This window comes from Dromiciops gliroides, chromosome 1 (assembly GCF_019393635.1).
Source record: "Dromiciops gliroides isolate mDroGli1 chromosome 1, mDroGli1.pri, whole genome shotgun sequence".
NCBI classification, from domain to species: Eukaryota; Metazoa; Chordata; class Mammalia; order Microbiotheria; family Microbiotheriidae; genus Dromiciops; species Dromiciops gliroides.
Genome location: NC_057861.1, coordinates 70922642 through 70946062, shown reverse-complemented (window position 1 = coordinate 70946062; position 23421 = coordinate 70922642). Strand labels below are relative to the sequence as shown.

The 23421-nt window shown below is 49.1% G+C and overlaps 1 protein-coding gene across 1 annotated transcript in view; it reads right to left on the bottom strand.

Moving 5' to 3' along the window:
* The window catches only part of LOC122734709 (voltage-dependent P/Q-type calcium channel subunit alpha-1A), a 213052-nt gene that overhangs the window by 37323 nt on the left and 152308 nt on the right, over positions 1-23421 (bottom strand). Inside the window, exons 25-37 of the mRNA XM_043975723.1 lie at positions 22895-23055; positions 22142-22279; positions 21009-21210; positions 20004-20168; positions 19616-19726; positions 16786-16869; positions 13662-13667; positions 8278-8394; positions 7746-7811; positions 5512-5627; positions 5032-5182; positions 4347-4474; positions 1666-1762 (exon numbers count right to left, since the gene is read on the bottom strand). Coding sequence (XP_043831658.1) covers positions 1666-1762; positions 4347-4474; positions 5032-5182; positions 5512-5627; positions 7746-7811; positions 8278-8394; positions 13662-13667; positions 16786-16869; positions 19616-19726; positions 20004-20168; positions 21009-21210; positions 22142-22279; positions 22895-23055 — 1542 coding nt within the window. The remainder of the gene's footprint in view (positions 1-1665; positions 1763-4346; positions 4475-5031; positions 5183-5511; positions 5628-7745; positions 7812-8277; positions 8395-13661; positions 13668-16785; positions 16870-19615; positions 19727-20003; positions 20169-21008; positions 21211-22141; positions 22280-22894; positions 23056-23421) is intronic.

Below are 23421 nucleotides of genomic sequence, written 5' to 3'. Positions count from 1 at the left end.
TGGAGCAGTTAGCAAGAAACAGGAAGATGAGGAGGTAGGGAAGGGAAATCCAGAGACATGAACCCAGCCAGGAAGGAGAGGGAGAATCACAGAGATGATGAGGAAGAAAGATACAAAGAGAAGAATGCAAGAGTGGCAGGCTTAAAGGGGGAGAGGGGCAGACACAGAGGCAAAGACGTCCATGCGTGTATTCAGGGACCAGGAAAAGAAGAGAAGGACCAAATGAGGAGAGTGAGATGAGACACAGAGGGGAAGCAGTGACTGGATCGGAGATGTAAAGTGGTAAAAATCTCAAAGGCCCAAAGGCAGATGGCATTGGCTGCCATGAAATGAAGGTTGACATGGAAGACTTAGACAAACTCAAGGTGAGTCAGGACCCGCAGAGAAGGATGAATGAGGTGGGCAGGGGAGAGAAGCTATGAGATAGGCTAGAACTGCATTGACAGAGAAGGGGGTGGAAGGGACACTGTGAAGGGGAGGGCAAACGGAAGGGTTAGGATTATTAGGGGGCATTTGTCAGGGGGGTGATTTTCTTTCTTTTTTTTTTTTTTTAAGTTCCAGAATACTAGATAGTTACTGTGGCTTATCTGAAAAATCTGTCCTTGGAGAGATGGGAATCCCAGGGTCATGCAGGGCCCAGAGAGGAGGTTGCTTTTGGGGGGGGGGGGCAGACATTGCTTGAGGTCTGCACGGTGGGTAAGTTAGGGGGATGGGCTTTAGTTCAGAAACCCAGCTGAAACCTCAGAAAGGTCCTAGCTCAAAGGCTACCTGGAATTTCTCCCAAACCCCTGCTGCAGCAGGCTCTCTCTGGCTGGGGGAACTGTCTTCTCCCTTCAGCATGCACAGGGCCCCTTCATGCACACACCCTGTACCCCTGCTCCACCCTGGGCCCTTCCTGGGAGATGCAGCATGCATAACCACAGTGTCAGGGAGCCAGCCTGTCCTGGGACCCCAGCTTCAGCTTGCCCGTCTACTCTGGAACAACAAAGAAGCACATTCCAATGTTGGGGGCCGGGCATCCAGGGGGCTCTGTAAAGCCATCCCTGGGCATTGGGGTGGATGTGTGTGGGAAGAGGGGAGTAGGAAAGAGGGCTCAGGATGGTCAGGGGAAATTTCCCTTTTCCCTTAGCTAGGCATGGTTCCAGATGATTGACTGGAGATCTTGATGACCTCTCTGGGGTAAGCCAAGATAGTTCTGCCTTCTGGTCATTATCTCCATTTTGCCACAGGTTTTCTATTATTCAGGCCAGGGCTAAGGGTTGAATAGTATGTTTGTGTGTGTGTGTGTGTGTGTGTGTGTATGTGTGTCTTTGTATGCATGTGTATGTGTGTGTGAGGGGTTGGGGTGGTGATACTTGCTTTTTGTAGGTGAGTTTGCTTCAAGCAGTGACTGAGGGTCTGGGGGACTTGGGCTGATACTCTAGCAGCCCCTCCCACCCCATGCTACTGGCCATAATGGAGTCTCTGAAACACAACACACTAACCAAAGAGAATGGACACAACTGTATTGGTTAAAGAAGATCATGACGATGATAATTATTTTGCTCGAGGAAAAAAAAAAGGAAGTATCAGTAGAAAAAGAGATCTGGTAGGTTGTCTTTGTCAGCATTTTAAAAAAAGAAAAGTGACCTTTTTTTCCTTTGGTGGGTGTCAGATTTAGTCTACCTTATAAGCAACTCGGGCTGGACACTTCTTCCCCAAACCCAGGGGCGGAGACATGTGTCTGAGCATCTCATACATGTCCGGGTAAGCCATGCGGCCCCTGGCAGCACCAAAACAACAAAAACAAAAACAAAAGAACAAAAAAAACCAAGAAACCAAAAAAAAAAAAACCGAGAGAGGAAAAAAAAACACAGAGAGAAGAACCACACGAGCCAAAAAAATCAGGAAAAAATAGATAGAGAGATGCAGAGAACAAGAAAATATATTTTTTAAACAAATTGAAAAGGGGAAAAATGGAAGAAAAGTAATAAAAAAAAGATTACTTCACTGCTCATTGGCAGAGAGAAAGAGCAAAGTCATGTTCACGTCTGACTTTGGTTTATTGGCAAGTCAGCAGGGAGGGCTTTGAAACTCTCTACCAGAAACCTGGAAACCGTTTTTTTCCTTCAAATTTGGGCAAAGTCCCACAGCTTAGAAGGGGATATCTTAATGGGGGAGGGAGGGACCTGGGAAAGAGGGCGGGGCACGTCAGGAGTTGAAGGGAAAGGGAGTGGAGTCAAGGGTGGAGTCGTCAATGCAGTTTTACTCCTCCCCAAATGGAAATCCATATTGATGCGACTTGGGTTTGGGGGAGGGGCAGTTGAGACCCTGGAATGCCCAGCTTCAGCTAACAGCAAGCAGAGATGGTGGAAGGTAAACTTGAGATATATATATGCTCCATGCTTTCTGAGTCTAAGTGACTGCGTTATCTTAGGCATTCTGTTTGCTAGGAGGTCACTAGTTAAATGCAAGATATATCGAAAGATGTATATATATATATATATATGAAATATATATATTAAGAACCAAAAGCCACATTCATTCCGTTGATGCTAGCAGGTTTTAGTGGAAATCAAACCTTGCAAGCAACCCTATGAGGACATTTCTTGCCTAAGCCGAGAGGGGGAGATATAACACGCAATAAACTGTACATATCCTTATAATGAATCCGACCGCTGTAAGAAGAATACACGGGTGTTAGTGCAGATTCTAAGGGTCAAATACAACATATACATGTATAGAGATACACAGCACCACACAGAGACGTCACGGATCATGGTCACAGAGATAAAAAATAGGGCTGGAAATTCCCAGCATTGGCTCCAGACATTTGTACCAGAGTAAAAGAACTGGAGAAACGTAACTGCACACCAGAGAGTGGGGAATTAGGGGGCAGTGAGAATACAGTCTTTCTTGCCCTTTTTACATTTCTGGTTAGGCAAGCGCATTGATGAGCCAACTCAAGGGTATGCCACAGCCATCTGCTAAAATCTGTTAAAGCCAAAACTAGTTATGAGACCCATGGCCCACGGGGGTAGGTAAACAGAGTGGTGCTGTGGAAAGAGCCCTAGCTTTGGAATCAGAGGCTTAGGGTTCAAATCCTGCCTTTGTTACTTGTTAGCTGAGGGATCTTGGGGTGGTCCCTTTCTGAGCCTCAGGCTCTTCATCTGTAAAATGAAGGGGTTAGACTAAGTGCTCTCTGAAGTCTTGTTCAACTCCAGATCAAAGATCAAATCTATGTGTGTGTAGACACACACATGTACACACACAAACACACACATGAACACACACACACATACCCATCCCCTGAATGAACTGGGAAAGGGTGGTGTTGTTATAACAACAAAGCACAGTCAGGCTTGTTAGGCGACCCCTTCCTGGGCCTGCGGACAGTTTAAACAGCCTTTCTGGGTGAGGACAGCGGGAGGCAAGGGATTAATGGTTATCAGAAAAGCAGTTAGATGCAATTCAACTGAAATAACCTAAAGTTAAAAGAGTAAAAGTTAATTACCAGCCAAAAATCTAACTCCACTGACCCTAATGGCTTCTCTAGGCCTGGACAGGGTACCTGCCTAGGTGGGCTAGTTCTCCAGGAGCTGCAGTAACAGAACGCCCACCTCTTCCTGTCCCTGTCTAAGCTCCCATAGATGAGACATGAATAGGTGCCAAAGGCCCAGGCATGGGAGGCTTCCAGTGGGGTCTTTTAAGGCTCAAGTGGGGAGGAGTGAGAATCCTTACATGATGGTTGGGTTGAGAATTTGGGTGCTGTTGTTACAGTGGACCAGGGGTACTGCACCCTGGTTCTGTTGAGAGGAGGAAGATAGTCTTGGGGAGAGGGGATGCTTGTTTTCTGGGAGAATGTCCATGTTAGCAATAAAAGGAGGTGGAGAGGAGAAGTGAGGGGGATGGAGGCATCAGTTCAGGGCCTTCAAGATATGAAGCCCACTATCCTACCCTTAACACTCAAGGTCTGATGGGTCTGGAGCTCTGATTTTGTGCAGGGTTAGGATCAGTTCAGATCCCAAGACAAGGCAGCACATTCATTCCTCTTCCTTCTCTGGGCCCTTTGCTCCGTCCCTACACCAGAATGAATGTGAGTAGGGTTACCGGGTGGTCGCTGGAGCACAGCACCTCTCTCCTCCTGAAGCTATGAGACCAGGGTCTTGGAAGAATGCTTAGGCTTGTGGCCTTTCAGCCTCCCTCCTCACAGCTCTTAAGCTCACCAGTGGAGCCCATGGGGCCTTGCCTGAGAAGTACGGTACTCCCCCAAACCAGGAGCAGGGAGGAGCTAGGGCCTTTCCCGACTACGGCCTCCAGGGCTGGGAGCAAAGGGTGAGGCCAGAAGAGTTCAGATAACTTCTTACCAAGCTGCAGGATCATATTCAGCCCAGACACGCACATACTCATCCAGGTGGTGGGGGCCCAGGATGGAAGAGTCTCGAGTGAGATACTCAAAATTGTCCATGATGACAGCCACAAAGAGATTCAACATCTGCAGGGGGCCAGGGTAGAAGGGGCAACTTTAAGTGAGAGACCAGAACAAAGAGACCAGAGACACCCGTCTCTGTCTACCCTTGCCCCCACCTGTCTTTGAAATTCCCATTTCCCTTCTCTTAACCTCCCCTTTCTTCACACCCTCCTACAGGTTCCTTGAGAATTCCTTCCAAACTGTGCCTGCCTCTATCTCCCCTTGGCAGAGAAAGGTACCCAAGGATCTCTTCTGCAGCCTTATATGGCAGCTCCACTGATCTCTGAAGGAGCCATGGCAAACCTAGTCGTCTGGCCCTCAGCTGGTACTGCCCTAGATTGGGGTTCTTTTTGTTTAAACCACCCTCCTCCTCGAGGCTGAGCTCCACGGGGGCTCATTGATACCCCAGAGTGTTGTCAAGTACGAGGCCATATACATGGTCATTGATTAATCAACATTTGGGCAATGAACTCGGGGTGCTTCCAGCCACAATGCAGCAGTATAGAAATGATGCCCTCCCCCCCCCCCCCCGCCCACCCCCAGACAAGGGTGAGGGCCAATGGGATGCTCCCCAGACTCACCAGAAAGGAACAGAGGAAGATGAAAGACACAAAATAAAAATAGGCAAACTCGTTCCCACACTCGGGCTCTCTGATGCCCGAGTTCTTATCGCAGGGTTTCCCACTGAGGCAGGACAGCATGATGTTATGCCAGGCCTCCCCTGTGGCACTCCTAGGAACAGAAGGGAAGTCAGACGTGGGGACACCTGTCCACCCCCCTTCCTTGAACTTCAGCCCTCTGGCCTTAAATGACAGCCTATGTGCTCTCCCCATGGTCAGGGGTGGGGTACTGATGGCACTTTTTGTGTCCACTCCTAGTATTCACACCTGTGCCCAGTGTTGGGCAAACACAGATGCAAGTGCCGGGTCTCTCTCCACTGTATTTGGGAGCTAAGGAGCTGAGCTGCAGGCCCTGCCTGTCTCCTCTCCTCCTCTGCCTCTGTTCTATTCTGCCAGATAGGACTCTGTCTCTGTCCCTGCTCCTGCTTCTTCCCATCTCACCTGAAGAGGAGCATCAGTGCCTGGAAGAAGGTGCGGAAGTTGTTATGCTCTGTGATTTGGAAATCATCATCATCGTTGTCTTCTTCTTCCACGTCGATGCCGATGTTACCGAACACCTAAGGGAGGCAAAGCATTCTCAGGGAAGAGGATTCTGTTCCTTGCCGGCCTGGGAGAGATACTGAACTTAGACCTTACAGACTCCCAAGGGGTAGGGATGGGATAAGAGTTTAGTACACACAGATCACTTTTTTTGGGGGGGGGCTGGGCAATGAAGGTTAAGTGACTTGCCCAGGGTCACACAGCTAGTAAAGCGTCAAGTGTCTGAGGCTGGATTTGAACTCAGGTCCTCCTGAATCCAGGTGCTTTATCCACTGCGCCACCTAGCTGCCCCCGACACAGATCCCTTTAACGCTGGAAAACTGTTGCAGGGAGGTACACAATTAAGTGCAATTCTGCATCTCTGCAAAGGACAGGGAAGATGAAGGGGCAGATAAATGATAATGTGGGAAATGCAGATAACTGGAAAAGCTTCCTGTTGTGATAACCTACTAAGGAAAAGAGCTGGTCAAGAATCCCAAGTACCAAGAAATCAAGTAGAGGCAGCTGGGCAGCACAGTGGATTGAGTGCTGGAAGACCTGAGTTCAAATTTACCTTGGACACTGACTACCTGTGTGAGTTTCACCCTGGGCAAGTCACTTCACCTATCTGCCTCAGTCTCCTTATCCATAAAATGGGGATAATAGCACCACTTACCTCCCAAGGTTGTTGTGAGGCTCCAATAAGATATTTATAAAAGTGCCTGTCACATAGTAGGTACTATCTAAATTCTTATTCCAGAAATCTTTTTTTTTTTTAGTAAGGCAATTGGGGTTAAGTGACTTGCCCAGGGTCACACAGCTAGTAAGTGTCAAGTGTCTGAGGCTGGATTTGAACTCAGGTACTCCTGATTCCAGGGCCAGTGCTCTATCCACTATGCCACCTAGCTGCCCCTCCGGAAATCTTTTTGATGATGATGAACGATACTCTAATTTTACATTTCTCTGATGTAGAGGTCATTGTAAGTCAAGATAGATTATATAAACCAAGAAGCTGCTAGAAGTAATGGAAAACTGTCTTCAAGAAAGACCTCCTCCAATTTCTTCCCCTGGAACTCAGTTTTCATTTGTCTAAGTTAACGCTGTGCTTCTTTTAGCAGACAGCTGTGGCCACTGTGCAACCAATACCTTGTAGTGGGCAGGGCTACCAAACTCCCTCGTATGGACAAGACAAGCATTCCTGCCACAGCCTTGTGAGGTAGGGGGAGACAGGGGTCTGTTAGGGGGATCAGGGAAGACTCCATGAGGGAGACAGCATTTGATTTGAGCTTTAAAGAAAGGACAGGAAATTCAGCATGTGAAGAGGTGGGTAGTGGGTGGGGAGGGATAGGGAACAGCCTCAGCAAAGGCATGGAGATGGTAGATCTCCATGGTTCATTGGCCAGAACATGCATAATGTGTGTGTATGGAAACGATATGGTATAAGGTTGGGGTAAAGTCCAACAACATCTGACCAAGGGGAAGCCATGTGCTGAATGAGACTGAGTCCCAGGTCTGCACTCTCCATTTTAGTCTCTAATGAACTTGTAGGTCACTGGCCCATCGCTAGAAAGATATTTGTTGTTGCTGTTGTTGTTCAATTGTTTCTGTCATGTCTGACTCTGCCTCACCCTATTTGGGGTTTTTTTTTTTTGGAAAAGGTACTGGAGGGGTTTGTCACTTCTTTCTCCAGCTCATTCTATAGATGGGGAAACTGAGGCAAACAAGGTTAAGTGACTAGCCCAGGGTCACACGGCTAGTAAATGTCTGAGGTCAGATCTGAACTCAGGAAGATGAGTCTTCCTGATTCCAGGCACAGAGCTCTATCCAATGCACCACCTAGCTACCTTAAAGACAATGTGGTGTAGTGGAAAGGGGACTCAGGCCCTCACCACCTCCCCCTCCCCCCATCAGATTTCTCTTCTATGATGAAGTTGAATGAGACTATCTTGAATCCGTGATTCCATGACCTTGTGAATCTTTGAACCCATCCCCTAGCTTCCAAATCTGGGATTTTATTGTCCTTCCTCCACCTATGGTAAATGGGAGATTCCCTTCCCCTAGAACTTCTGGAAGTTGGAAGAGAGAGCAAAGGGTGCCCCCTTCTGGGTCAACTGAAGTTCTTGCAAAAAAAAACCAAAACAAAACCCACCACTCACCTGCATTCCTATGATGGCATAGATGAAGAAAAGCATGGCTATGAGAAGGCAGACATAGGGGAGAGCCTAAAGAGAAGTCAGGTAGAGATTTTTACTTCCCTCTCCCCTGTGACAATGCACAGCTTCCTGACTGACAGCTCCCACATCCACCCTCCCTGCTTGGCAGGACCTATGGCCTTCCCCAAACGGATTCTCTAAGCCTGTACTTGCTTAGACTGAATGCCTTTAGGTCTGGACAGCAGAGGTTATGTCTAGGAGGGCATGAAGAAGCTCCAGAGGAGAGGAGAGCCTCTTCTAGGGCCTTAGACTGGCTCAAGACATGTGTGGCTGAATGAGCTCAGCATCACTATCCGCGTTCCCAGGGGGTGCCTTCAGAGTGAATGCTGGAGCTTTGCTAGAGACCCAGCCTCATATCTGGTATCTTGCCATCATGACTGTCTTCTGCCTCTACCATGGGAGTAACTGATAGCTGCTTTCTCTGTGGAAGCCAGACCTGGGGGCAAGCCCTCCCTCTGTCCTCACAATCCCTTACCTTGAAGGACTGCACAAAGGTCCAGAGGAGGATGCGGATGGTATAACCCTGGCGAAGCAGCTTGATGAGGCGGGCAGCCCGGAAGAGGCGGAGGAAGCTGAGGTTGATAAAGTTGTTCTGGGAAGATGGAGAGAAGGCATGACCATCTGCTCACACAAGCAGGCCCCCAAAGCCACTCAACGTCTATGTCAATCTGGACAATGCCAGAAACCAAAAACTAAGTAGAGAAAGCAATCTAAACCCCAACCAAAGAGGGAAAGGAAATAAAGGAGGAGCCAACACAATGTCACTGAGGAAGAGCTTGAAAGGAAGGGGAAAAGCAAGAGAAAGAGAAAGAAAGCAGGGCAAAAACTCAACAACTCAAAATGGAAGCTACTTGCTAACACCCTCCCACCAGCCCCAATCCTGCAACCCAGAAAAGAAAAGAAAAAGGAAAGAAAAGAAAGGAAGAGAAGAAAAGGAAAAGAAACAAAAATATTTGAATCATCCAATCAGGAAAAAAATTATGATGTTTTTTGTTTATCCCAACAACCAAATGCACTGAGACACTAGGACACAAGCAGGTAACGTCGCCGAGTCTCGTCACACATGTACGATGCACAGACACCAAAGAGAGGGAAGCCAGCAAGCTCAGGCCTGGTGGGCTTGTGCGTGTTACATGTGCATGTTACGATCCGGGCCAGAAATGCATCAGTCACACGGACTCAACAGGTGCACTGCACGGCACAGCACTATGCGTCGTGGCACTGCCCACCCCGCTCTGGCCCGCCCTGACCTCGCCCCCAGACGATCAGCCAAGGGCTGAGAGCAGCAGCGCTCGAGCCAATCGGGAGAAGCAGAATAGGATCTTTTCTTACCCCCTTGGCGAGCGGGGATGGGGAGGACAGAAGGGAGCCGGGGCTGTTCGGCTGCAGGGTGAGTCCTCGCTGCCCGCTGAGTCCGTGAAGATGCATTTTTGGCCCTTTTCCCCCCTCTCTGGGATGGCTTCACAGCTTCTGGGATTGGGTGGAGCAGCGTGGGACCAAGCCTGCAGTAAGCGATGGAGCTCCCATGGGTGTTGTGAGCTTGGAAATGTCCCAGGCTGACAGAGGGGGTGGGTGCTGGGGGCAGGGAGTCTGAGCCATTCCTGCCACCAGCACCTCCCCTGTCAGGCCCCTCCCTGCCTCTCCGTCACAGACCTTACTTGAGGGCCCTGCTCCCTAACTGCCACCACCACCTCTGGATGCTTTCTCCTCCTCCTCCTCCACCTCCTCCTCCTCCTCCTCCTCCTCCTCCTCCTCCTCCTCCTCCTCCTCCTCCTCCTCCTCCCCACCCAAGCCAAAACCCAGGCACCAGAAAAACACTTTGATTGTCAAGGACCACAAAGGAACAGGATGGGATCTGGTAGGAGAGCTCTGGTGCATCAGTTCAGTGAAGCAAGAGGAGATGCTTCCTTGGGGAATCAACAATTTCCTGGGCCAACGCTGTGGCCTTTGGGACCTTGTGGCAGGAGTTGAGATGTATGGGGACGGATGATCACCCTAGTGTTCCCTCATTCCCCACCTAAGGCAGGTACCTCAGGTAAGCTGCGTCTCTTTCCAGTCGTCTACCTGGCTTCACTGCAGCTGGCTAGCCATTGAGGAAGAGAAGGAGGGAAAAGAGATAAGGAAACAACTGCTTCCTTGCTTGGCTGACAAGAGTGAATTCAGCCCCCAGATTCACATGGGGATGTGTGGTTAGGGGTATGTGGGTGCAAGCAGGTGTAAGGGAGGCAGGCACTATGAGGTTTTTTTTGGGGGGGTGGGCTGGAGCAAAAGCAGGGACAAAATGTGGGAAGTGTGCCTAAGAGATAGCTAGATCAAATAGTCTTCCTGCTCTGCATAAGGAGGGTGGGATTTGGGGAAGGGGAGGTGGAGAAGAGCCACCAGGGCCAACTGACGGCAGAAATAAGTGCCGTATGGTGTTCAGCTAGCCTTGGAAATGGAACATAAAAGTCCTGGCCTCTACTACTTTAAAACTCCACTCAGTATGTGGGGGGAGGCCATGAAAAGCCTGTTAAAGGACCCCACTCTTAGTCCCCACCTAACTGGCACACATCATTCATCACCAGCAGGGAGCAATCTATTTGTAAGGCTGGGTTATGGGAGCTTTGTAGGTTAACTCTGAGCCCCTAGGGCCGTGGGATCCTCTCCAGTTCCTCCAAGTGCCTCTCAGAGCTTGCAGAGACTACACTAACTGCCTCTGGCACGCTCATGATGGGGACAACAGAGGGACATCGGCCTTTACACCTTAGCTCCCTGGCAGTGTCTACGAGCAGGGCTCAGCCTCTGGGGAGCCACTGGTGCCTGCTGGCCTGGGATTCCTGCCGCAGGAGTGCAGCCTGTGCCCCTGTGCTGGTGTGATGAGACAAAACACACAGCACAAATTCTCTCGGCCTCCATGAATACACTAACTAAATCCAAGGGGACCTGGGAGTAAAGTCAAGCTGAAGTCGCCTTCAGCTCATGTAGGGAGTGGGACATCTGGGCCAGACCCCGCCCCACCCCCAACCTCCAGTCACTCTATAGCTGGTATCTTGGGACAGCTCCCTTAGAACTGGATTAGACCATCCAGTGGACCCTGTCAAGGCACTTCCTCTAGTGGCCGTTTTCTCTGCTCCCTCTTCCGCTCCCTCAGAGACCCTTCCCCTCCTGTCGATCCCATAAGTGCAAGCCATCCCTTCCATGGGTGGAGCATAACATGTGGACTCCAACAGAGCATGCAGAGCAGCAGAAGCTCCTGTAGTGGGACAGCGTCCCCCAGGCAGGGGCAGGGGCAGGGGCAGGGGCAAGTGCAGGGCAAGACGTATTCAGTCGGCTGTGGTGATGCTGGAGAAGCCATGGAACAATCCCCAGGGAGGGATGCATGCACGAAATCCACCCCCCCCCTCCCCAGAACACAGCAAGAGGGAGACACACAGGGGTCGAGAGAGGACCGAGGATAGATAGGGCAAGTGAGGCCTGGGGGTGGGGTGGGGGAAGGGCAGAATTGGAACCTTACTCATCCCTTATCCTCTTTTCCAGGGTAAAGGGATCACAGACTCTCAAATTATGCCCAAATATCCACCCATTTTGCTGCTTCCCCTAAGTGCCCGGACAGCCCCTAGTTTCTTTTGGACACTCTGCACATCCCTCTATCTACCCTTGGGCTAGACCTATGGGCTGTGTGGGGCTGGAAAACTTAGGTACAGAGAATATAAGGAAGTGACCTCCTCTTCCCCCTCCCCCCCACTCTTCCTCCTCCTCCTCAGCCTCCTCTCAGCTGCATCTTCAAATCTGGCCATGTGCTTCCTGGTTCTAGTATGAACAGAACCTGCTTCAATATCATGAGAGGTAAGACTTCCATGATATTTCCTGCCCAACCACAAGCAGGAAGCCCCAGGAATCTCACACCTTGTGAATGGTCAGAGATTTCAGGCCCAGATTCTGCACATCTGAGAATTTGGGACAATGTCTGCCAGGAAGCTTGGTATAATGAATAAAAGGCTGGATTTAGGGTCAAGAATGCCTGGGTTTGAATCCTGCTTCAATCATTCTCTAGCTATGTGACCCTGGGCAAGTCACTTACCCTTTCTTGGCCTCAGTTTCCTCATTTGTAAAATGGGGATAATAATAACACTTTGTTGTGAAGATATAATGAGATAATATATGGGAAGCACTTTGAAAATATTAAAACACTATATCCATTATTATTCATATTATCATCTGGAGGCCCACTTGGCCCAGGGCTGTTTTGCTGCATCTGCTTTGTGCCCTAGGGAGGATGGGAAGAGGGGCACCTGGGTCCCTTCTCCTCACACTGCTTCCTTCCCTCTACTGGAGTCTATGGGCAGAGGCAATAATAGCTTCTGAAACTTCCAGCTCCCATACAGCCCCAGTTCTAGACCCAGAAGCCTAAATGTTTCTCTTCCCAGCTGAGGTAGACAGACTTGGTGGAAGTTTGGGGGACCATAAGCCAGTATGGGAAGACCTTTAATGGTTAGAGTGAGTCAGAGTGGTGGCACCAACTCCACTGTGAAAATGCATGCAGCTCAGACCTCTAATGAAAAGCTGCCCCATATAAAAGGGAGGGCAGTGGGCTCCATCATTAGGGAGGGGACCTGGCCCAGAGACAAAAAGACCAAGGTGGGAGCAATTTAAAGAGCTTCCTTTTGGGACTAGGGGTAGCAGAGACTATGGCATTTAGGGAAAGGGAGGCATATGCAAACAGCAAAAAAGAGGAGACTCTGAGGAGAAGAACAGAGCAGGCTGAATATAGGCATGACAATGTGGGGATTCCTGGGACAGTGACAGGCAGTAGAGATAGGGTCTGAGAATATGTGCATTGTGTGTGAACAAGTATGAGTGTTAGTATGTTTGTAGATAATGGAGTGTGTGAAGAAAGAGGCAAGGAACCAGGGAAATGTGTGTGAAGGGGCAGCCTGTTGCTGGGCAGGCATTCGAGTGTACATTCCAAGGGCCTTTCTTTATGGAAGTGGTTGGACAGGGACTAGACCTGTCCAAGTAACAGGTAACCTGGGAGCTTCCCCTCATCATTGCCCTGATGTTGCCAGCTCTCTTCCAAGGTAGGCTGGGCTGGAGGTCTACCATCCCAAGCCCTTTCCACCTGAAAGCCAACCCTCATTTTGTCTCTTCCTTGCCTCAAAAAAAGTCCCTAGCTCAGGGAGCACATGTGGAGAATCAAAGGCCAATGGAGGCTATATTGTTTGTCAGTGGGAGCAGGTGAGAGAGGGAAAAAGGGAAGGAAGGAGGGGGGGGGAGAGAGAGAGAGAGAGAGAGAGAGAGAGAGAGAGAGAGAGAGAGAAGAAAGACAGGTGCAGTAAAATTAGTTCAGTATGTGAGTTATGAGTATTGGAATGTGTCCAGGGAACACAGGCTTTAAAGTCAGTGTAAGAGTGGATACCCTAGATATGTGATGGTACTATATGTAGGTGACTGAAAGGCAGTATTGACGTAGGGCATGTGTATTATGGAATAGTTCTGTGGGGCTGGTACAGTAGACACTAGGGTTCTCCTTTCAGTGAGGAGTCGAATTAGCAGCTTCATTGGATTCATCTCTTGGGCATTCTTGGGGGGGCTTCTGGGCAGTCGGGAGACCAATTTTGGGGAGGGAAGGGCCACTTTAAAAACAACCCAAAGAGTACAGAATTCAGACCCAACAGAGATCAGAACAAAAGGGGCAAGAAATATATACAGATACACACACACACACACACACAGAGAAATAGTCGAAGAGTAAGGTGGTGGGCAGGTGGGAGGGGGAAAGCGATTCAGGCTGTCCAAACGCACGGGCCATGCAGTGCCGAGACAAGAGGATGCTTTCGGCTAATGTAAGGCATTTAGGCTTCAGAAAGAAGTAAAACCAACCGGATCCTAGATGTAGATGTTGAAGATGAATGGGGGATTGGGCGGGGGCAGGTGGGGAGGTTTATTCAGCATTTTAGGTTGATTCGTTACCAGTGCCAAAACCCAATGGATTTCAGTTCCAAAGAAGGGGTAGGGGCAGTAGGTTTGGGATATAGTCATTGATTGGTGCATGGACACACAGACCAGGTCATGGATGGACACATGAGTTTCATAGTGCATTTTGATTGGATGAGTTTTTCAGACGGCGTTGTGCATTGGCACATACAGTATAAAGAGTGAGCATGAAAAGAGACAAGACAAGAAACACAATCATTATATACTGCACACGAGGCAAACCAAAGTCACCCCCGGTCAATGTCAGCATTCCAACCTTATCTAACTAGCCACCCCCAACTGGCTTTGTCCACTGATTGGGTGAGAAGGAATACAATGTGGCTGGCTGAACTGAGGGATACCCAAGCCCCAGGGATGGCCACCTCCCAGATTCTGACTAGACCAGGCAGAGAGCTCTCCACTCTGCCATATTAGGATCAGCCCCAGTGTTTGACTGGCAGAGAATGATGGGATGATTTACCCCACAGAAGGTCATTCTCATATTTTCCAACTGGAGGTTGAAAGGTCGAGGACCTCCAGCCAAACTAGATTCTGAAAAAGCATGGGGTACCCGCAAACATGCCCATCTGTTTTTCTTATCAGCAAGACAGGTCACTTTCCAAAAATGGTTCTTGTTAAGGGTAGTAACAGCACTGTCATTGATAATAATCACACTATTGCCAGTGCATTGTTTGGTCTCCCAGTCTAGTCACTGGCCCTGCTCAGGTCTGGCCCAGCTGATGGGGGCAGTTTGGTTAACCAGAGTTCCAGAAACCAGAGTTCATCCAAATTGGAACAATTGAAATAGAACATCTCCTCCCATCAGCTGAGTAAGGAACAGGAAAAATCAGTCCAGTACCCCTACCCCTATCCTGCCTCCCAGCCAAGACCAAGGGACTGGGACTTAAGGCTTGGCCTTACCTGCATGCTCTTCCTTCCCTTTCCCTCTTGCCTCTTTCCCTAAAAGCCCGTTAGCTAGTTGGCTTGGGCTGGGTCAGCAGTTATATATACTGAAGGTAGATTTCTAGATGGGTCTTATAGGGAAACCTCAGGTCACTTGGAAAACTTCAGGGTCAAGGAACTGATCCAGGAGAAAACTGCTTACAGGCTTCAGAGTACATATGCACCATTCTGCAGATGCAGATGCATTGTGGGCACAAAATGAAAATAATAGCTATAGATTTCCAACTTGAAAGGAAAGACCCTTCAGCACCAGGAAGCAATGGAGATCGAATAGCTTCCTTGGGCCAGGGAGCAATTACTTCCTTAGGTTGCATTTACTCTGGTGTGGCTCCTAAACAGGAGAGCAAGAAGCTGAACAGGGGGTCCCTGAGAAGGAATGTACAGATGAGGGTTATGGGGAAGGCAAGGCAGAGGAGGCTACGCATTATCCTGTCCCTTGGAGAGGGAACAGAATCGACAGCGCCCTTAAACCTTCAGCCTCTGGCTGGGAACAGGGAGGATAGACTTAGCCACTTTTAGGGGAATGATCCCTTCTGTAAGCAGTTCTGTATCCTACTGAGCTCTCAAGATAAGGAGACAGGGCACGTTTTAAGCAGCCTCTCCCTTAGTCCTCCCCATTCTTCCTAGATCCATGGAACAATCAGCATCACAGAATGAAGGGAGTAGGGGTGGGAAATGTTCACTTTTACTGCTCAGACACACCTGGTAGAAGTTGTCAGGGACCAAAGGCCATTATGGGAAGGCTCTTAAAATCTGCCTTCTCAGCTGTTCTCAGAAGCATCAGGACTTTTTTTTCTACTACCTTCTCCAGAATTCAAAGCCAGCCTATTCAAACCTGGGCCTTACCTCTCTCCCACACCCACCCTAGAAACTGATTTCTTAAGTAGCCTTGGTCTTGTAGCCTCTGGCCCCCCCAGACTCTGCTGCCCTATGGGCTCTCATCTGCATTACTCCATCCCTTGGGTGACCCCGCTCTTAGGATGGATGGTGAATGGCCAAGGACAAAAGCCAGCAAAATGACTAGGCCCTATGGGTTTCAGCCAATGAGATCAGCTGAAAAGGTAAGAGTAGGGGGAGGGGATCTCTGTGGGAAAATGCCTTAGGATCATGGCAGTCAGAGCTGGAAGGGGCTTTGGAGAAAATCTAGTTCCACCTCTTTATTTCAGAGGTGAGGAAACTGAGGAGTGGATAGACATGGGATGGCAGTCCAGGTCCTCTGGCTCCAAGTCTGTGCTGCTTCTAGTATATCCCAGTAGCGTCTTCCAGGGTAGGATGTTACTAAGGCCCAGCATAAGTGGGGGATGAGCCTAGTTCCTTTCAAACCCCCAAATCACACTGGGGTAGGGGAGGTAGAAATGGGAAGAAGGAATGGAACTGCTTGGGTACTCCCTGCTGAGTAGGAATAGGGAGGTTGGCTAGGGAAATGTCCTGCTCTTTGACCTGGGGGTAGCAATTCCCTTTCCCAGGACCTTATAGGGACATCTGTCTGATGTCAGGACCAACCGATGTGGTGCACAGGGAGATGATCAGTCTCCATAGAGAGATTACGACAAATGCCCCACTCCAGGTTGGCTCCCTCCATCCTGCCCTCTGCATCCCAGGCTGCCATATACAAAACAGGCTGCGAGGGTGGCTTCATGGCCTTTGAAGGGCCCTTCCAACTCTGAGAATCTGTGGCTTATCTATGCAAATTGTTTTTCATACGGCTTTTGGTCTCACATAATTGAGAAATGAAGAAGTGAGATACAAAAGCCAAAAAAAGCTCTCATCCTGTATTCCTAGGCTTGGGTTTCTTAGCCGATCCCTCTACATCCTTTTAAGTGAGAATTGACTTCTCAGCCCTTCCCCTCTGTGCCCTTCTTAGCTCGGATGGCTGAGGAAGCTCTGGGCTCCGGCCAAGTCCTAAAGCTCTCTAAGAAACCACTCTTGGCCAGCTGGATAGCTGTGGGCCTCCTCATTGGCCTTCCTTGCCCTATTCAGCCTGGTTTTGCCCAGACCAAGGGAATGGCCCTAGGGGCCTTGCTACCTCACAGTTATTAGCCCAGAGAGGAGCTAGCATGGCACTTACCCCAAACTCGGTCACTAAAATATCAGTGATACTGCCCAGAACTGTCACAAAATCAAAGATATTCCAGGCATCCCGGAAATAATTCTAGAGAGAAAAATAAACAAAAAAAGACAAGAAGGACAACCAGCAAGGGACCAACAACATAAATTGTCACAGCAAAACCCGGGTAGGGCCAAAACTCCAGCACTGAGAAGGAGAAAGAAAGTTGCCTCTCAGGTCAGAGTCTATGCCTGGCAACCTTTCCTTTGAGTGTGTCTCCAGAGTTGAGAGAAGGACATGTTGGGGGCTGCTTGTGAGGGTCACAAAATTCTCTCCCCTCCCCCCAGGGGATGGTCTGGGCTCTTCCCTAGTCACCTTACCTGCACTTTCAATCAATCCCAGCCTATTTAATACAGAAAAAGGCAACAAAAGGAGGCTATAAGGAAATGAGGAGCTATGGTGGTAGTACCAACTTGAAGAATTCCAACTTTCTTGAGATATACTCATAGCTCAGTTTATGGAACATTAGGGGCAAATGATGTCTCCCTGACTTGTTTCTTCTCTTTCCAACTTCCTGACCCCTATGTCTGGGCAGCTTCTCCTCTCTCCATTAACCAAATACTGGGTGATGCAAGTTCATCTTTGCCTTTACCTGAGCTAAACATGCTTTCAAATGTTCAACATCATCCCATAAGGCAAAGTGGAATAAACTGGGATTCTCCAGAGCCTGGGCCTGGAGTATTTTGGTCACTGCTTACTCATTCCCATAAACCTCATGAACATATTATCCATCTATGTATCTATCTATTTATCTATGTATCTTTCTATCCATCCATGCATCCATCCATCCATCTACAGTAGTGGTCATTGGATCATAGAACTGGAAAGGTCCACAGAGACAAGGGAGCCCAACCCCCTCACTTTATAGATGAGGAAATTGAAGTGCAAATAAGTGATTTCCCCAAGGTCACATGACTAATAAATATTCAAGGCTAGGAGTAGAATAGAATAAAAAGTTTCTCAAGGAATTCAATTTTTTACCAGGATTCACCAGGACCCAGACCAGATGCTAAACATTTCCAGACTCCCTAGACAAAGGGCAGATCAAGGCACTTAGGTCTGGCCCTGGGTTTTCCCCTCTATACTCACATTGGGTCTAGCCTTAGGGAAGTGAAGAATAGCAGCTCCTAATCCTGCATGTCTTTATCAGGATGCATGCCCCTGCTTGAGGGATCAGGATAGGGAGTCGACCTATGATTTCATTGGTATATGTAACTCTTGGATGAGGAAACCCCAACAGCTAATGTAGCTAGTCACCTTCTCTGCAACTTAGTTGTTGTATTGGAGATCAAATTTGAACCCAGAACTTCCTGACTTTGAGGCAGACTCTCTATCTACTACTGCATGCTGCCTTTGCTTTAAGACTCTCAAGAAGAGTCCCAGCTCTCAGAGAATAGAAAACCCTTTAGACTCTTCTGCTATCTAGCCCTAGATTGCAGGGGCTCATCTGGTGCTGTCACTGGTAGGCCTTTGGTCTTTTGGTTTAGTCCTCCAGGATGCCAAGTGGATGAAGTCAAGAAGACCTGAGTTCAAATATGATTTCAGATACTTTTTGCCTAAGTGACCTGAGGCAAGTCACTTCAGTCTCTCTCAATTTCCTCATCTGTAAAATGTGGACAATAATAGTACCTCCCCTCATCCCAGGACTGTTGTGAGGATCAAATGAGATATTTGTAAAGTGCTTAGTATAGTGCCTGACACATAATAGGTGCTTTAAAAGTGCTTATTCCCCACCCCCGCTCCCCACTCCTCAAACTCTACTGTGTAATCTTCATAGATGGTGAACTAGAGACTTAACTGAGAGGATGCCATTTGTCTACCTTGTTTGTGTGAGCTAGAAAGCAAACCCAAGGGAGCTTAGGGAATTATCCCAGTTCCTTTTAGATGGGAAGATGGGGAAGACCAGAGCCCTGTTGACACTCAAACGTGATCTGGCCTGGTCTCTCTGTACAGGATCTCCTGAGGATCCAGTCAAGACCATAGTGGGTCACTGAGCCCTTGTGAGAAGACTGGCTCCTCAGTGCCTGTAGTCTAGATGACATTAGAATCTCAGGGTTCCTTCCCTTGCAGGAGTATACTAAATCACTCCCTTTGGCCAATGCGAGGCACAGAAAAGCACTGATAAGGGCTTTTTGTTCAGTATGCACCATTCGGGTCAAGGATCTTGGGAAATTAGCACTTGTGTGACCTTGAAGAAGTAATTTCCCTTCTCTGGGCCCTTCCTCCTTCTTTTGTAAAATAAAATCTATTCCAGGGGGCAGCTAAGTGGCACAGTGGATAAAGCACTGGCCCTGGATTCAGGAGTACCTGAGTTCAAATCTGGCCTCAGACACTTGACACTTACTGGCTGTGTGACCCTGGGCAAGTCACTTACCCCCCATAGCGCCCCCCCAAATCTATTCCATCTCTAAATCCCATGTAATTATAAAAAAAAATAAAGTCTATTCCATCTCTAAATCCTATTGTAATTATTAAAAAATCAGGCCTTAAAGGTGATTGATGGGGGCAGCTAGGTGGCGCAGTGGATAAAGCACTGGCCCTGGATTCAGGAGGACCTGAGTTCAAATCTTGCCTCAGACACTTGACACTTACTAGCTGTGTGACCCTGGGCAAGTCACTTAACCCTCATTGCCCCGCAAAACAAAACAAAAAAAAGGTGATTGATAAGTTTTAGCCCTGTAGTGGGGTCTATGGAAATGAACCCTAAGACAGCCATCTGGTCTTCCCTTCTCTCCCCTGCCCTGACCTCTCCATTCTGTCTGCCATAAGCCATATATGTAGGTAGACTTACCAGGATCCCAAAGGCCATGATTTTCAGGAGACACTCCAAAGAAAATAGGGAAGTGAAGACAATGTTGAACACTCTTAGTGCATTGTCATAAGCACTTGTGGCACCATCAAACTAGAGGAAGGAGAAAGGGGGTGGGCACGCCATTGACTATGGGAAAGCAGGTAGGAACAGTTGGTTACCCAACTCATTTTGAACCCAGGGCAAGGCTAGAATCCCCAATCTTCCCCCTTCCTTGAAAGGCAGACCTGGGGTCTTAGGTTATGGGTAAGTCTGCATTGGCCCCCAGCTCTCCATGACCCAGTGCCTTTTTGAGGAACCCCCCTCTCACCTCCTCCTTTCCCCCCTGTCCCCTTCCCCTCTACCCCAGCAGGAGGTGGTCAGACCTCACCTTCATCATGAGTACAATGGTGTTGAGGGCAATCATGGCCATGATTGTGTATTCAAAGGGAGGGGACACCACAAACTGCCACATGCGGTACTGGAAACTCTGCTTGTTCTGAGGCATGTGCCTTGTCAGGGGTTTGGCGCTGATGGCAAAGTCAATGCATGCCCTCTGTGGGGAGAGAGGTGAGACTGAGGCGAGGAAGAGGGGAATGGGAGGAGGGAGGGAGGGGAGGAAAGGGAGGGACAAAGGAGGGAAGGAGGGAGAGGAGGGGCAGAGGGTAGTGGAGAAGTGGACAGTCTGGGGGAGAGGGGAAGCCGGCTGTAGCCCTCATTCTGGGAACCTCATTAATCCTTCCTTTTTGGATGTTCACTGGATCAGCCCCATGCCCGCTCCTATCACCAAATCTCAGTTCGGTCACTTCTCCCTCTCCCAGTTCTTCCTTCCATTCTTTTAGTTATCTTGTAGTTAGTTTTCCAACTTCCTCAATCCCAAACACCAGCTCAAACCATGCAGAGCCCCAAGGAGAGATCTAACTAACTGTAAGCCAGTGACTTACAGCTAGGGATTCTAGATGTCTCAGCCTGGTCAGAGAAAGAAATGGGCTCCTTTGTGATTTTTCTGTCCCTCCCAGAAGGTGGAGCTATGCTGTCATTACTTTGTCCTCAAGAATAAACCAACAATATCTAATATGCCTTCCTTTGTGCTGAAACACTGAGACCTTCCCACAGAAGATTTCCTTTCTCCTGGCTCTCTCCTGGAGGGAGGGAAGAGAAGGAAGGTAGTTAAGGCAATCTTTTCTCTTCTGGAGAAATACAAGACTAGGTCATCCACTCCCTGAATCGGTGGCACCAGGGGGATGAGTACAGGCCCTGTTGATCTCAAAGCCCAGGTTTTTCCTTCTAGACTTGCTTCCCCACCTCCCTGCCTTATAACTGGTGCCATGTAGAAGCAGCTCTGTTTCCTCATTTATGGAACAAAGAGGGGGAGGGGATGATGAGGGGCCTGCACCTCGTTCTTCTCCAGGCTGTATTCTTCCATCATCTTGTCTCCCTGCTCCTGGAAGGTGATGATGATCAAGGCCACGAAGATGTTCACGAAGAAGAATGGAAACACCACAAAGTAGACAACATAGAAGATGGACATCTCCATCCGGTACCCAGGGCTGGGACCCTGGTTCTCAAAAGTTGCGTCCACTGAGTGTTTGAGAACCCTGTTAAAAGAGGGGAAGGGAGGATAACAGAAGAGGAAAGGAAGAGATGGGATAGAGCAGGGATGAAGGTACAAAAGGAGGGCAGTGGGACAGGATGGTTGAGAGGAGATGAAATGGAGATGAGAAGGATGGGAAGAGGTGATGATAAAAGTTGGAATCAAAGAAAGAAATATGAAGAAGTAAAAGAAAAGAAGTAAGCAAGCTAGGGATGTAAGATCTGGCCCATAAATAGTAGGGTAGGGGGCAGTTAGATGGCACAGTGGATAAAGCACCGGCCCTGGATTCAGAAGGACCTGAGTTCAAATCCAGCCTCAGACACTTGACACTTACTAGCTGTGTGACCCTGGGCAAGTCACTTAACCCTCATTGCCCCGCCAAAAACCAACCAAACAAACAAAATAATAGGGTAACCTGCCAATCTATGCTTTTGTGGAGTGTAGATCTAGGCTTCCTTTCGGATATGTGTGGATATTAGGGATGGGGTGTGTGTATGTATGTGTTTATGGGGGTGCTGGGAACATCTCTTTTTGCCTTTGTTCTGTCTTACTCACTCTGCTCACCTGAGCCCTGTCCCTCCTTAGCTAGTCATTGTTCTTTAGTCTCCTTCATTCAGAGCCAGGGGGAGATGGTGGCCCAATGGCTTCTCATTGAATTTCCCTGCTCTTGGCAGCCAGGTCTCTGCCTCATTTTATGCTAAGAGTACCCTCTGGCATTTCTGTCCACACATGAAACAGACACACAGATGCAGCAGGTAGAGGACCAAGGTCAACATGTACAAGTGGGATCACTTTCAAGAACACAGAAACAGGCCTGACAATGCATCCTGGTCTTGAACTAGACAGGTCTAAGATTAAAGGTTCCACTACCTCAAGCCCTGGAGAGGTCCCTAAATGTCACCCAGGTGGGAAGCCAGGAGCCCCAAAACCCTTACTGTGGCCAGCCTTCTCCGGTGGACACGGTGAAAAGGGTCAGCAAAGCCCACAGCACGTTGTCGTAATGAAACTCATACTTTTTCCATTCCCGATCCCTGGCTTTCACCTCATTTTTTTCATACAGGAGATACTTGCCCCTGGGAAAGAGGAGTGAGGCACAATTAATAGACCCAGGGTGAAACTCTCTGGAGGAAGGAAAGGCAACCAATGGAAAAGCAGCTTATCCTGGGCAGTCATTGGGAGTGGGGTAGGGTGTTGTGAGGGCTGGTTGAGAAGGCCCCAGTGCTCTGAAAGGAGCAGGGTTGGCATGAGGGGTAGGCATTGGTGGTGGTGGGGGGGCTAATTTCAAGCCAAGCAGCATTAGCTTCCAGTATGGGCAGCATGGTCAGAGTTCTTTTCCCTCACCCCAGAACTGGGAAGAATGGTTCTTAAAGCTGGGCACATCCCCAGAGGGGCCTGACTTAAAGGCCACCTAGCTGCTGCTTCCTTCCCTCACCTAAGAAAAGGACAGGCTGGGCATGGGTCTTCAGGGAGAGGGGCTAGGAGTGTCATTTCACTGAATAGCCAAGTGAGGCAGAAAGTAGGGTCTCACTGAGGATCAGGGTGAGAAGCCATCATCGCCTCAGTTGTCTATTTAGACACAGCTGAACTGTCTGTTTGGAAGGGTTCTTGGGACCCCTTCCCTGGTTCAGGGGTGGGAAGCTCAGGATCGGAGGGAGGGGAGCGGGCAGAGGGTGGGGATGGGCACCCACCGGCAGTCTTTCTCAAACTCCTTGGACTCATCTGTGCAGTGGAAGAACTTGCCCTTGAAAAGCTGCACAGCCACCACAGCAAAGATGAACATGAAGAGCATGTAGACGATGAGGATGTTGAAGACGTTTTTGAGGGAATTCACCACACAGTCAAACACGGCCTGGGGAGGGGAAGCAAGCACACGGAGTCAGGAGAAAGGCCTGGGGCTGAGGGCACAGGGGCAGGGAAGATAGCACACCCCGCTAAATAGGAGGCCGCTTAGGATCCTGGACAGCTGATCTGCAAACTCCTGCTTCCCATGGGCTCTCCAGGGGCAAAAAGGAAGTTGCCTGTGAGGTGAGACCCTGCACTCTCAGCTTCCCCCTCCACCTAGCCATTAGCCCACTCCTGACTGTTCTGCAAAGCTTCAAGTTTTATACTGTCCCAGGGTAAAGACAAGGGAAAGAAGTTCCTTAGGGATTGTATAGAAGGTTAATCCAGCCAGTCTGCCCTCCCAGACTTAAGCCCCAATGCCAGGCCTTCTCTG